Genomic DNA, 14095 nt, shown 5'->3' on the forward strand with positions numbered 1-14095 from the left:
CATACGGATACAATCCAGTACTTTAGTCTGGTTTACTCTTCATACGGATACAATCCAGTACTTTAGTCTGGCTTACTCTTCATACGGATACAATCCAGTACTTTAGTCTGGCTTACTCTTCATACGGATACAATCCAGTACTTTAGTCTGGTTTACTCTTCATATGGATACAATCCAGTACTTTAGTAGTCTGGTTTACTCTTCATATGGATACAATCCAGTACTTTAGTAGTCTGGTTTACTCTTCATACGGATACAATCCAGTACTTTAGTCTGGCTTACTCTTCATATGGATACAATCCAGTACTTTAGTCTGGTTTACTCTTCATATGGATACAATCCAGTACTTTAGTAGTCTGGTTTACTCTTCATACGGATACAATCCAGTACTTTAGTCTGGCTTACTCTTCATATGGATACAATCCAGTACTTTAGTCTGGTTTACTCTTCATATGGATACAATCCAGTACTTTAGTAGTCTGGTTTACAGTACTCTTCATATGGACATGCAGCTCCTCTCTGATGTGTATCTTGTGCCACTGTGTGCTTTCATTAAGCTGTCACTCTTACATTGCTGTTCTTCTTTCCTCTACGCAGTGCACAGTGCGAGCAGAGCAGTGGGTCAGACAGCAGCCCCTGAGTGGGGCAAACAGCAACAGCTGTCAGCCTTTCTGAGATAATTCAGGACAGAGTATTGCTCCCATTCATGGCTGTGGCACAGTAGTATCATGGGACATTACAGGGGAGAATGTGTGTGATTGTGAATGTTATGTCTAAATCAGGAGATTGTAGTGGTATTGTAGTGGTATGCAATATCTCATGGTGGCAAGAGGGTCTAATGGTGGACATTAAAAGGAAAGTGCTACCAAAGAGGCCTTGGTCTTAAGCCACATTCACACAGTACGATAATGGTAATGAGAGATTATGGAATGTTAATGAAATTCTGCAACTAAAAGTGAAATAACCGTTGGTGATGCAAGACATTGGGCGACAAAGTTTAACTAATTTCAACTTTTGAGGTGACGAGCAGATCAGCAGCTGTCTGTTCACAGCTTTCTGCAGGAGTCCCAGTGAGGGGAGATGAGAGATCATGAGCCCGAGTGCACATAGCCAGCATTCCTCAGTCATCTCTTACTACAGTGCAGTGGGCAGCCAGGGCAGGTCATGAGGAATGACTAGGGAACCCTCAGTAGAGCACATGAGCTAGGCTAACTCACCCTCCGTAGAGCACATGAGCTAGGCTACAGTAACTCACCCTCAGTAGAGCACATGAGCTAGGCTAACTCACCCTCTGTAGAGCACATGAGCTAGGCTACAGTAACTCACCCTCAGTAGAGCACATGAGCTAGGCTAACTCACCCTCAGTAGAGCACATGAGCTAGGCTAACTCACTCTCAGTAAAGCACATTAGCTAGGCTAACTCGCCCTCAGTAAAGCACATGAGCTAGGCTAACTCTTCTGGGGATGTCGTAGTTTATACACAGTTACAGGAAGCGAATGGGTAAATCATGTCTGTATGATCATACATGTAAATCATGTCTGCATTCAGTGAAAATTCATTTGTATGGGTTTCTTCAGCACACCATAAAGGAAGCTTGTCCAGGCTATTCTGTGCCACCTCAGACTATGTACATTATACACATCTAATACATCACCATGCTAAACCAAGCAGATGTGCTAAAAAAGTCTTTTTGCGGGTTGAGACAGACTCTGAAGCATGTTTGCATTATGACCTGGTGTGATTCCTGTATCTGGAAGAGGACCAATGTTCTCAACATTACAGTGTTTTAGTTTCCTTAGTTGGATGTTTGCTTTCAGACAGCTATACTTCTCTAAACTGTTAATATCCATTTTAGTAGTTTGCCTGGTAAACACGGCCCTTTTCTAAGGCCCTGATGGTGAAGATAAGACTCCTGGGAAAGTAATGAGGGCTAGTTACACAAGATCTGTTTGGACTGTTTGATCTTTTGGCACAGGCTGATATTAACCACACGGGAATACCTACAAATAGGAGCATGACATTTCAACCAGTGTTCTGAAAACTGAAAAAAATAAATAAATAATTGATCATTTCTACTTGTGCCTTAGAACCCCCATTTAGTTTACTTTCATGGTTCTATGGCTGCTGATCACCCATCATGCCTGTGTCCTGTGTTAACATTTCTTGTTACCATGTCAAATGTAAACATATTATCCCCCAGTTAGCCTATAGATAGACTAACCATATGATGACAAAGCAGGCTGCGTGTCTGACCCTTCACGTTTGACTTTCTATAATACACTCTTCAGTCAGAGGGATGTATGGTATTGCAACAGCACCTCTGAGCCATGCTTTTCTCTGACTGCCGTGTGGAAAGAGACTGGCGACTAGAGGAATGTGAGAGTCTCCTCAGCTCCGGTCTGCTCCACGCTGTAACCTTCTGGGGCTTGGAATGCCCCATGATCAGAGAGAGCTTTGGCTCCTTACCAGACCCAGCCCTTTAAAGAGCTTTGGCTCCTTACCAGACCCAGCCCTTTAAAGGTATTTGTCAACCAGTCAGCAGCCCACAGCAGTCCCACAGATCTACACAAATAATGAGACAAAACATCTGAGTTCACTCTGCATTAGCAGGCAGATTACCCAAGCAGCCTTGAATTTCCCCCTGGGGACTAAATAAAGTATCTATCTATCTATTAATAAGGACTAGAGTCTTACCATAGCCTCAGCTAGACACTTGTGCTACAGGTAAGCTGTAGGTGTTGTCGGTATGTACTCTGAACCAAACTTTTGTTAACACCTTGGGCTACCAGATCAGAATGAATATAATGGTCCCTCTGACCAATAATACTAAAGATGTCTAAATAATACTAAAGAAGAAAGAGTAGAGAGAGAGAGAGGGAGAGAGAGAAATAGAGAGGGCCACTGCAGTCTGTGATTAAAAATGCATATATAATAGGCCTGATGTGATTGAGATGGTCTGGATAGCAGTTCACAGTTCAACATTCTTGAGGGTGTAATGGATGAGTTCTGTATAGTGTTCATTTGAGCCTTGGGAACGAACACTGTGAGTGTCAACACAAACGAGATTGAGATTGATTTGTATTATTTCCAGCCAGCAGTCTCTCAGTGGGGTTCTTCTTTCTTTTTTTCTCCACTGACCTGTAGGACTTTCAAACCTTTTCTCTGCAAACACAAAATGATTGATGAGGAAATGTAGCTCTGAAGTATTCTTGGGAATTTGATAGTGACAGTGGATTTCTTTTTTTATTCATTTAGTATTGTTATTCTGCCTACTCCTTATTGGGGCAGAGTCTCTGAAAATATTGTTATGCAGTGATGGGTGAGAAATGGAACAGGTCCTTTAGTGGAGGTGTCTCTCCTTGCATCCCCTACAACACTGACCCTTGTAAATACTTTAAAATATTTAACTCTTAAATTTTTTAATTTCTGTGAGTGATTTTATGTATGTGAGCTGTATGTGTGTTTGTTGTGGTTGTGTTATGGTTGTATAAGCTACTGGATGCCTAAAATGTCCCTTTGGGATGAATAAAGTATCTATCTATCTATCTATCTATCTATCTATCTATCTATCTATCTATCTGTCTATCTGTCTATCTATTTATATATCTATCTATCTATCTCTGAGACCATGCAGAGTTTGGCTGTGATTTGTGACAGACATTAACAATGTGGAGGAACAACAGTGATGGTTAGATGAGGTTCTAAGGAGATTGAAGCAGGACTCTAAGCAGGACCCTGAGCAGGACCCTCAAGTCAGGAGGAGGTCAATTGTCAGGTCAGATAGGATATGAAAACCTCAACAAAGGAAGAATGCAAGAGAGTAGAATGCAATGAGAGAGTGAGAGAGTGAGAGAGTGTGGGAGAGTGAGAGATGAGAGAGTGAGAGAGTGAGAGATGAGAGGGAGATAAAAAGGTGAGAGGAAAAATGAGAGGAGGAGGAGTAGTCAGGGAAAGAGGCAAAACAAGTGTGTGTGTGAGATGACATGGGGGAGAAACGTAGGAAAGAGAGGATGGGAAGTGTGAGGATGTGAGGAGTCGGACAGGGGCAGAGAAAGGGAGGGGAAGCGTTGCCTTTTCTGGTAGTTCAAGCTTGGGAAAGTACAGGAAGGAATTCTTGCTGCGATATAAACCAGACTGTGGATTTGGTTCATTGATATACTCAGGAGGACTGTGCATGGACCTAAGTTATTCTTAAGTAAGGTAGGACGGGAAAGGATTTCTTACATTTTTTCTGAGAGAGAGTGAAGTCATAATGGGATTCAGACAAACCAATGTGATAACCATCGCAACTCTACATAAAATTGCACAGAATTCAGGAATACACACAATGAGCTGGATTTTATGTTGAAACAGGGACGTGTATGTCAGTTTTTAAAATTACCTTAATATTCTCCCACAGTTGTCATGTGTGAAAACATTAGACAAATAACCTTTTGTAAAATATTTGTAAAATAATTGTTTCAAATAATTTTCTGAATACTAAAAGTTAACATAATATTTTGGTAAAATTTGTTATGTATTTGTACTATTTATGACTTTCTGACATAAGTACTGAATGTAGGTTAATCTGTGTCATGTTTTATTGCTCATAGGATGAGCCAGCATGTCACTGAGACCTTGTGTAGAGGACTTGGTGTTGATGTTGTGCGTTCCCCTGCAGGTCACAGGAAGCTGTTGTGAGGCATCATGGAAGAGGATCTTGACCTGGAGCGCCGCCGAGAGCTCAGGAGGCAGCGCAGGGAGGAGATGCGTCTGGAGTCAGAGAAGTGAGCAGTGAACTTCTCCCTGTGTCTCCTCTCCTCTCCTCTCCTCTCCTCTCCTCTCCTCTCCTGTCCTCTCCTCTCCCCCTCTCTTCAATCACTCCTCTCCTCTCCCCCTCTCTTCAATCACTCCTCTCCTCTCCTCCTCTCTTCAATCACTCCTCTCCTCCTCTTCAATCACTCCTCTGCTCTCCTGTCCTCTCCTCTCCTCTCCTCAGTCTCTCTGTCTTTCGTTCTCTTTGAGCGTATAGCCCCCCCCCTGACCCCTGACCCAACCCTTCAACTGAGTGCAGGTGGCTCAGTCTGTAGTTCAGACCATGGGCTTGGGGGCGAGCGATGACACACGCCAGGTGTGCACTGGAAGCATAGTAGCCAGGTGTGCACTGGAAGCATAGTAGCCAGGTGTGCACTGGAAGCATAGTAGCCAGGTGTGCACTGGAAGCATAGTAGCCAGGTGTGCACTGGAAGCATAGTAGCCAGGTGTGCACTGGAAGCATAGTAGCCAGGTGTGCATTAGAAGCATAGTAGCCGGGTGTGCACTAGAAGCATAGTAGCCAGGTGTGCACTAGAAGCATAGTAGCATTTCATTTTCCATCCGCCCCATGTCAGTTAAGGATGGATGGAACAGCAAATGCAGCCAGTTTGTTATTTCCTTGCTTCTGTAGTGAATTATAAGCTCAGATATAACCTCACACTCAACACCTGTTATGGTAGGTGGAGTACTCCGACAGCAACCGGAATACTGTTCCATGTATCCACCTTATCCCGGTTTCTCATTCAAACGTGCGATTGCGTTAGAGACTGGGATGTGGTGTGCTAATAGAACTTTATTGTTGCTAACTGTGACGCTAGTATTCATCATGTTCACAGATATATTAATAACCAGGTTTCTCTGTTCATGTGAACACCATGTCATGAATATGATCAAAACCAGGATGAACCTCATAACTGGGGTACTGAGGTGCATGTAAACGCAGTCACTGAAAGAGAAGGCTTGTGGGTAGTTTGGCTGTGAGCTGTAGATGTGGATGTAAACGCAGTCACTGAAAGAGAAGGCTTGTGGGTAGTTTGGCTGTGAGCTGTGGATGTTCCGCTCTGGGTTGTTTGCTTCTGGAAAGAGATGATGTGATGAGTTTGTGTGGTTCTGCCAAAGACTTCAACACACTGAGCTCACAGATTCCTTATTAAGGAAGTTCCCAGCTCCAGCTCAACTGCCCCCTGATCAACTGCCCCTCTGCTCAACTGCCCCTCTGCCCCCCTGCTCAACTGCCCCTCTGCTCAATTGCCCTCTGCTCAGCTGCTTTTGTTAGGCTGGAGACATTTGGATTCTCTCAGCCTGGTGATCTTGTGGTGGCACCATAAGGACCTGTGGCACAATTTACATTTCTCTGTTTAGTTTTATATTGCACATATAGCCATTAAGAGATGGAGATGGGCTGGATCATTAAGTGATGTGGGCTGAATCATTGGACATTGCATTGTACTGGATGCTGCTCTCCAACAAAGGAAATAAAAATAGATTGATAGATAGATAGATAGATAGATTGATTGATTGATTGATTGATGACTTTATTCATCCCCAGAGGGAAATGATGGTGTTACAGCAGCCATTAATAATATAAACATATATCACACATATACATACATACATACAAGTTAAAAAATAAATACAATTGGATATAGTCTCTGTTAAAGAGGTTGTAAACTGCATTGTCTCTCAGCAAAGGTCTAGTCCCAGTACAAGGTCGATTTATTTCATTGTCCAGGTCCAACACTAAAACAAGTCTGTAATTTTCTAGTTTTAAATAAGCTCTTCATTGTCCTGTAATCAGTGGTGGACATTACTTGACTACATTTTACTCAATTACTGTAAGTCGCTTTTTCATGTTTTACTTTTAAAAAGTTTTTTACTTTTACTCCAGTACATTTTGAGGCCAAATATCTTACTTTTTACTCCACTACATTTTGTGACAGCTGAAGTTCCTTTTGGAAAAAAAGGACTGTCCAAATACATTTACATGTATATTTTCTATTAAGCGAGCTAGACTTTAAATAATGGTGTTGCCTAACCTATGTTATTGTCATATCCACTATTTACTGTACCTTGTTGACCCCTTTTCACAATATTGATGTTACCATAACTAGCCTCTTGACGCCATCGATCAAATGATAAACAATCTGACACTGTCAAACACAAAAGGGAACATCTTGATTTGGTCCGAAAGTGTAAAGCATTCAACAAAGAAAAATGTGGTTACTTTGAATTATCTAAGATAAGATATCACATTAGTTTGTTTTTAGTTCTTTCTACATACAACAATTATTAGCTGATTTTGTCCTTGAATGGAGGAGAAAGGCTCAATGAATGCTTATGTCTGTGTCGAATAATTTCAACAATAGTAAATGCATGTAAATGACTGTATTAGTCATAATACATTTCAGGACTTTTACTTTTGATACTTAAGTACATTTGAAGGCAAGTACTTTTGTACTTCCACTCAAGTGGAAATGTAAAAGGAGGACTTCTACTTTTACTGGAGTAACATTTGACTTTCACTCAAGTACAAGATTTGTGTACTTCATCCACCACTGCCTGTAATATTATATCACTATATAATTTTACACTATATATTACACTATATAATATTACACTGTTATTATTGTCCTGCTCACAGTAAATTAGCCACATCAGTTTCTCTACAGTGTCTTTATCCTCCCAAAAAAAGATGACATTCAATATGGTTGGCCTTTGGTATTCATGCAGGCTGTACCATGTATGACTGATTTAAACAGTGGGCCATAAAAATGCTATGCTGTTTCTAATTCTGAGGTATGAAACCTAGTCATGAGGATAATTTAACACTTATGTCACGTAAGTCACACTGCCTCATGTAAATGTCAATCCCTGAGCTTTAGTTTTAGCTTTAGTTTAGTACAATCAGTTCCAACTCAATCAGAAGCAGATGCGCCTGTATGTGTGGCCATATATATGTAATCATTTAATTATCTCTGGCAGGCAAGCAATAGACTCTGCACCATGATAATCTAATGATTGAGGGCATTTGGTGATGTGTAATGTTACATGTCTCGGATAGTTTCTTCTCTCTTATAACCCAAAGAGCTGCAAAGACACACACTGGCTCTCAGTCAATGAGCCATTTTTGGTGTTATAAAAAGCACATTGAGATGCTGATTCTGTGTGCTGCGTGTTTGGCCGGCTGCGGTCTTGAAGGGTGTTTGTTTATGGACAGGGCGAGCAGCACGTTTCTCTGGCCGGCATTAGACAACTCCCCCAGCGCAGGCGGCCTTATAAGGCCAGTGACTCGGCAGCCGCACGGGCTGAGGTGGGGAGCGGAGCGGTCAATGTTTGGGAGTGTTTGGGAGTGTGTCTGTTTGTTCCTCAGCAGCCAGGGGTTCTGTGAATGCTACGGAAACACTTGAGGATAGTAAACGCATTGGCGTGTTTGGTGAGAGTCTGAAGTGTTAGATGCTGTAATAATATAATGTATATTAATGTTATGTACAGTATTGTAATGTCTGTGTATGGGAAAATGCTTTTAATTCCTGTAATGATTGTCATCTCTTTAATTCTCTGCATGTCTAGCTCTCTACATATTTGTGTGTGCACGTGTGTGTGTGTGTGTGTGTGTGTGTGTGTGTGAGTATGTGTTTGTGAGAGAAAGAGGGGGCTTTGCAGACAGTTTATAGAGGCCCGTTTCAGATATTGATTTCCCCTTCAATATCTCCCCTCCTGCCTGACCTTGTCCCTGAGGAAGAGCACGGGGAAACGAGGACTAAGAGAGAATTCCTCAATAAGATCATTACTACAAATGTGTCATAACTGTGTATTCAGGGTAGACATAAACATTAGTGTGCAATGCCCCCCCCCCCACACACACAAATAAATAAAATAGCAAAATAAAAATAAAATAATAAAATTAAATTAAAAGAAAAAGGTTGGCCTCAGCACAGCTTAGACTGACCTCAGATCAGAGTCTATGTTATAGTGGGAGAATTCCCCAGATCTCCCCAGAAGGCAGTCACTATTTATCCCCAGGTTGCATAAACACTCTATTAAGAGTGTCCACACTCTGCTGGACATCATAATGGATGAGCTGGCATCAGCAAGCTCTCAAAGAGACATATGCAAACACACACAGCATTCTACCCAGAGCATTTAGATAGATAGATAGATACTTCATTGATCCCCAGGAGAAATTCAAAGTCTCAGTAGCATACAGACAACAAACACGCATTCATTAACAGCAGAAAAAGTAATTAAAAGTATATAATATAAAAACACAACTAAGCAATAAGGACAGTAGAAGATAAAGAATATACTAATACTAAAAAACAAATTATACTAACTAACACTTAATCTAAATAAATTCTAAAAATAGTATCCACATAGTGGTGATTAATTAATCAAGAGGCGCTTGCAATGACTGAGGCAAGGGACTGAGCCTGTGATTCTCTGTGCATAGTAAAGTAAGGTAAGGTGCTCTGTGTGAGTGAGTGTCACAGTGATAGTGCAATGGTGATAGTGGTCATATACCTATATAACTATATATAACTATCTATCATATTTCTGCTACCAGTCCACATTGATGGGGTCAATGTGGAGGTGGTTAGCACCTACAAGTATCTGGGTCTCCACCTGGACAATAAACTGGACTGGTCAGCCAACACTGATGCACTCTACAAGAAAGGGCAGAGCAGGCTGTACTTCCTGAGGAGGCTGCGGTCCTTCAATGTGTGCAGTAAGCTCCTTAGGATGTTCTACCAGTCTGTTGTTGCCAGCGTCCTCTTCTATGCAGTAGTATGCTGGGAAGGAAGCACAAGGAAGAAGGATGTGGAGCGAATTGACAGGCTGGTAAGGAAAGCTGGCTCTGTGGTGGGAGCTGAACTGGAGTGCATCACTTCACTATCTGACAAAAGGACCCTGAACAAACTGATCAACATCTTGGACAATGAGTGTCACCCACTCCACAGCACTATTGTTAAGCAGAAGAGCCTGATCAGCTGGAGACTTCGCTCACTGCCTTGCACAACTGACAGACTGAGAAAGTAATTTGTCCCCAGGGCCATTGAACTGTTCAATGCCTCACTTAAGGGAAGAGGAGAGATAGACTTCTCTGCATAGTCTGTCTGCCTCTTCACCCCCTCCATGTTTGGTACTGTCTGTCCACTAGCCACTTGTACCACTGTCTTTATGCCTCACTGTTTGCGTGCTATATTAGCACATATGCATAACCCCCCCCTCCATGCAACAGCCGAACTGTGGCCACACTTACTTTTTCTTGAATAGTTAAATATATAGATATATAGACTTTACTTTACTTTATTTCTGCATTGTTGCACTGTTGACTTACTCATTTGCACTATCACCATGACCACTATCACCATTGCACTACCACCATGACACTCATTCATTCATTCACACAGAGCACCTTAGAGCACCTTACCATACCTTACTATGCACAGAGAATCACAGGCTCAGTCCCTGCCTCAGTCATTGCAAGCGCCTCTGATTTATTAATCACCACTATGTGGATACAGATTTTAGAATTGATTTAGATTAAGTGTTAGTATAATTTGTATTTTTGTAATTTGTATTTTAGTATATTTTTATATATTGTATTAAGTGTTAGTATAATTTGTATTTTAGTATATTGAGCATATTATTTATCTTCTACTGTCCTTACTGCTTAGTTGTGTTTTTATATTATATACTTTAATTACTCTTTCTGCTGTTAAAGAATGTGTTTGTGTTGTCTGTATGCTGCTGAGACCTTGAATTTCCCCTGGGGATCAATAAAGTATCTATCTATCTATCTATCTATCTATCTATCTATCTATAACTATTTTAAGAAAAGGTATAAGTGTGGCCACAGTTCGGCTGTGGCATGGAGTGCATATGTGCTAATGTGCTAATATAGCACGCAAACAGTGAGGCAGAAAGACAGTGGTAAAAAGTGGCTAGTGGACAGACAGTGTCCAAACATGGAGGGGGTGAGGAGGCAGACAGACTATGCAGAGTCTATCTCTCCTCTTCCCCTTAAGTGAAGCATTGAACAGTTCAATGGACCTGGGGACAAATGACTTCCTCAGTCTGTCAGTTGTGCATGGCAGTGAGCGAAGTCTCCAGCTGATCAGGCTCTTCTGCTTAACAATAGTGCTGTGGAGTGGGTGAAACTCATTGTCCTAGATGTTGATCAGTTTGTTCAGGGTCCTTTTGTCAGATATTGAAGTGATGCACTCCAGTTCAGCTCCCACTACAGAGCCACTTAGCACTGTTAAGATACTGTACATGTGGAATTTATAATGAACTGCCCACTAGATGCAAACCTTTTTTTTTAGAGAGAGCTTCATGGGTCATGGATCCACCTCAATTTCAGTTGACTATATGGTTGTAGTCAACATCTCTGAGAGAGATGTTGACTACAAACCATTAGGATGTGCAAGCCATTAAGATGTGATTTGTGCATCTGTACTTTTGAGTTTTAGTTAAGTGCTTTGTGTACATGCTCAGGCAGAGAGGCCTCTCTCTTAAGTAAAACCTAAATACCATGGAATAGATGTTCCTATTTTGCATGACTTTCCTTTCATAAACACTGTAGACAGTGAGTCTATTGGTTAGATTGGACTACATGAGCACAAATCTATACAGCACACACTGTGGATGTATGTTGCACAGTACTGTATGTTCTCTACACCTCAACCATTGCATGAATTGATTGACTCATATTTAAACATAGTAAGCACCAGACATGTCATATTGCTGCATTAGACATGGCAGTTGGAATTCTTTAATGTAGAGGTTGCTGTTGCTACATAAATACTGTGTACCTATTAAGTTCCATAAAAGGAATTCAGGCATTCCATATGCAAAATGCCCACTTTTAACATAAATCTTCATAGCATGCTAAGATACAAAGTGTGATCTTCACCCTCCCATGTTTGGTGTGAAATTGTCTTCGCTCCCCTCCGCTGTGTAAGACATGTTTCTCTTGTAAAAGGGTCATCACCATAGATGAAAACATTTTTGTAGTGCATATGTGTTCACAGTTGATTGTTGATATTTCCTGGGCAATGGACCGTGGTGTCCATTAAAGTGCTGAAATGGATATAGGGAAAAATGTGAAAAATGTGTTACGGGTTCCAAGCTTGGTATCATTGTAACAAGATTCCTGTAAAATATACGTGCCACACTGTTCTCTAGTAATAATATATTGTTATTTTTATTTTATAAAATCAAGTTATATGCCTTGACATACTGTATACTACAAGTATACTGTACACTTCTTGAATTTCCCCTGGGGATCAATAAAGTATCTATCTATCTATCTATCTATCTATCTACAAATCAGATGTTGTAAATGCTGAATATACATGTTGTTATACTGCTGTGTCATTGGTACCCTGTCCATAATCCAAAACGTAGGTCTACTGAAATAAAAATAAATAATGTAAATGTATAATATAATATAAATATTGGAATCTGCACTTGGCTGTTCAAATGACTCTTTTGTGGTATCCAAGTGCTGTTGAGTCTGCTGACGGCCGCTGTCCTTGTCTCTGGTGTTGCTGGGCTGTAGGTCAGGCCAGGCCAATGAGGAGGATGAGGCAGCACGAGAGCAAAGGAGACAGGCCCGTATGGAGAGACTACGCAACAGAGACAACGAGGAGTCCAGCAGGTAGATGCATAGATACACTACACACAGATCAGTGTTAGGCTGCATCAGACTAGCTCTAGACAAGGCCCTGGTCATCTGCATCAGACTAGCTCTAGACAAGGCCCTGGTCATCTGCATCAGACTAACTCTAGACAAGGCCCTGGTCTTCTGCATCAGACTAGCTCTAGACAAGGCCCTGGTCATCTGCAACACATGTGCAGTGGACCACTAAGGAGTTGGGCTAGCATGCAGTTGTGAGTGTGTGAGTGTGTGAGTGAGAGAGAGAGAGAGAGAGAGAGTGTGTGTGTGTGGGGGGGGGGGGGGTAGCATAGTGGCTAAGGTCGGAGTGGTAGCATAGTGGCTAAGGTCGGAGTTGGGCTAGCATGCAGTAGACTGAAAAGTTGTAGGTTCCTGGCTTCAACCATTGTGCCCTTGAGCAATGCACTTAATCCCAAGTTGCTCGGGGGACAATGTAAAATATAGCCGCAAGCAGCAATGGCGGGCCCGAGCACCTGCGGGCCGCAACCCGTGACATGTCGGAATCCAACAAAGCCCCGACGTGGTGCGTTTGTGAAATGTGCATATTTGATGCGTGTGCTATTTGTTTTTTGAATGTTATTTTCTGGCACATTTTCCTGCTTGGCCAGGTGGTGGCGCTATGCCAGGCAGGCCCGTTGGGTGTCTGGATATCATCATAATCATAATATCTATTAACCTGAGAAGTTTCAGACCATTCATTCAATGCACTGTGACTTTATGACACATTTCCTGTTTATGTAGTGAGATATTAAAACTAGGGCTGTCAAAATAACTGATTAATTTCGGTTAATTAATTTAAGAAAAAATAACTGATTAAAAAAAGTAATGCAGATTAATCGATTCTGTATGACCTCTGACCCCGAGCCGTTGTAGTCAGTAACCATTAGACTGTAAAATGAAGGAGAGAGAAGAAAATGTGCTGCCTAGATCATTGATTGGAACATTTACTTTTCAAAAACGGCTTGATGCCGCTGCGCGGCGGTCATAATAATAATCCTTACAAAAACAATAGGGCCTTGCGCCTTTCAGTGCTCGGGCCCTAATAAATGGAACAACAGGTGATCCATAATGCTAACAGGCAAATGCAGTTTGAACATTTGATATTGAAAATGCACATTCTATCATACATTGCTGTTCACATCACATTTCAATTTTAAATTGCAGTTCTATAATTCACATCCTGATCATAAATTGAAAAGGCTGACATAATATGGGTGAACCGAATATGTTTCACATCCAAACTGACTGATCCTCTGATCCTCTGTCCACACTGATCCTCTGAATAAAGTATAGTATATATAAGAAAGTATATATACTCTTTTGATCCCGTGAGGGAAATTTGGTCTCTGCATTTATCCCAATCAGTGAATTAGTGAAACACACATAGCACACAGTGAACACACAGTGAGGTGAAGCACACACTAATCCTGACGCAGTGAGCTGCCTGCTACAGCGGTGCTCGGGGAGCAGTGAGGGGTTAGGTGCCTTGCTCAAGGGCACTTCAGCCGTTCCTACTGGTCGTGGTTCGAACCGGCAACCCTCCGGTTACAAGTCCAAAGCCCTAACTAGTAGGCCACGGCTGCTCATCTGAGCTTCTGTCCACACTGATCCTCTGATCC

At 41.7% G+C, this 14095-nt stretch overlaps 1 protein-coding gene across 6 annotated transcripts in view; it reads left to right on the plus strand.

Moving 5' to 3' along the window:
* The window catches only part of cald1b (caldesmon 1b), a 36494-nt gene that overhangs the window by 10475 nt on the left and 11924 nt on the right, over positions 1 to 14095 (plus strand). For 4 of the 6 annotated variants that reach the window (XM_042110731.1, XM_042110726.1, XM_042110729.1 and 1 more), the window contains exons 2-3: positions 4662 to 4767; positions 12360 to 12458. In XM_042110731.1, the coding sequence (XP_041966665.1) occupies positions 4688 to 4767; positions 12360 to 12458 (179 nt within the window). In that variant the 5' untranslated portion in view covers positions 4662 to 4687. The other 2 variants (XM_042110727.1, XM_042110728.1) reach the window with 2 other exon arrangements.

This window comes from Alosa sapidissima, chromosome 11 (genome assembly GCF_018492685.1).
Source record: "Alosa sapidissima isolate fAloSap1 chromosome 11, fAloSap1.pri, whole genome shotgun sequence".
Taxonomy (NCBI): Eukaryota; Metazoa; Chordata; class Actinopteri; order Clupeiformes; family Clupeidae; genus Alosa; species Alosa sapidissima.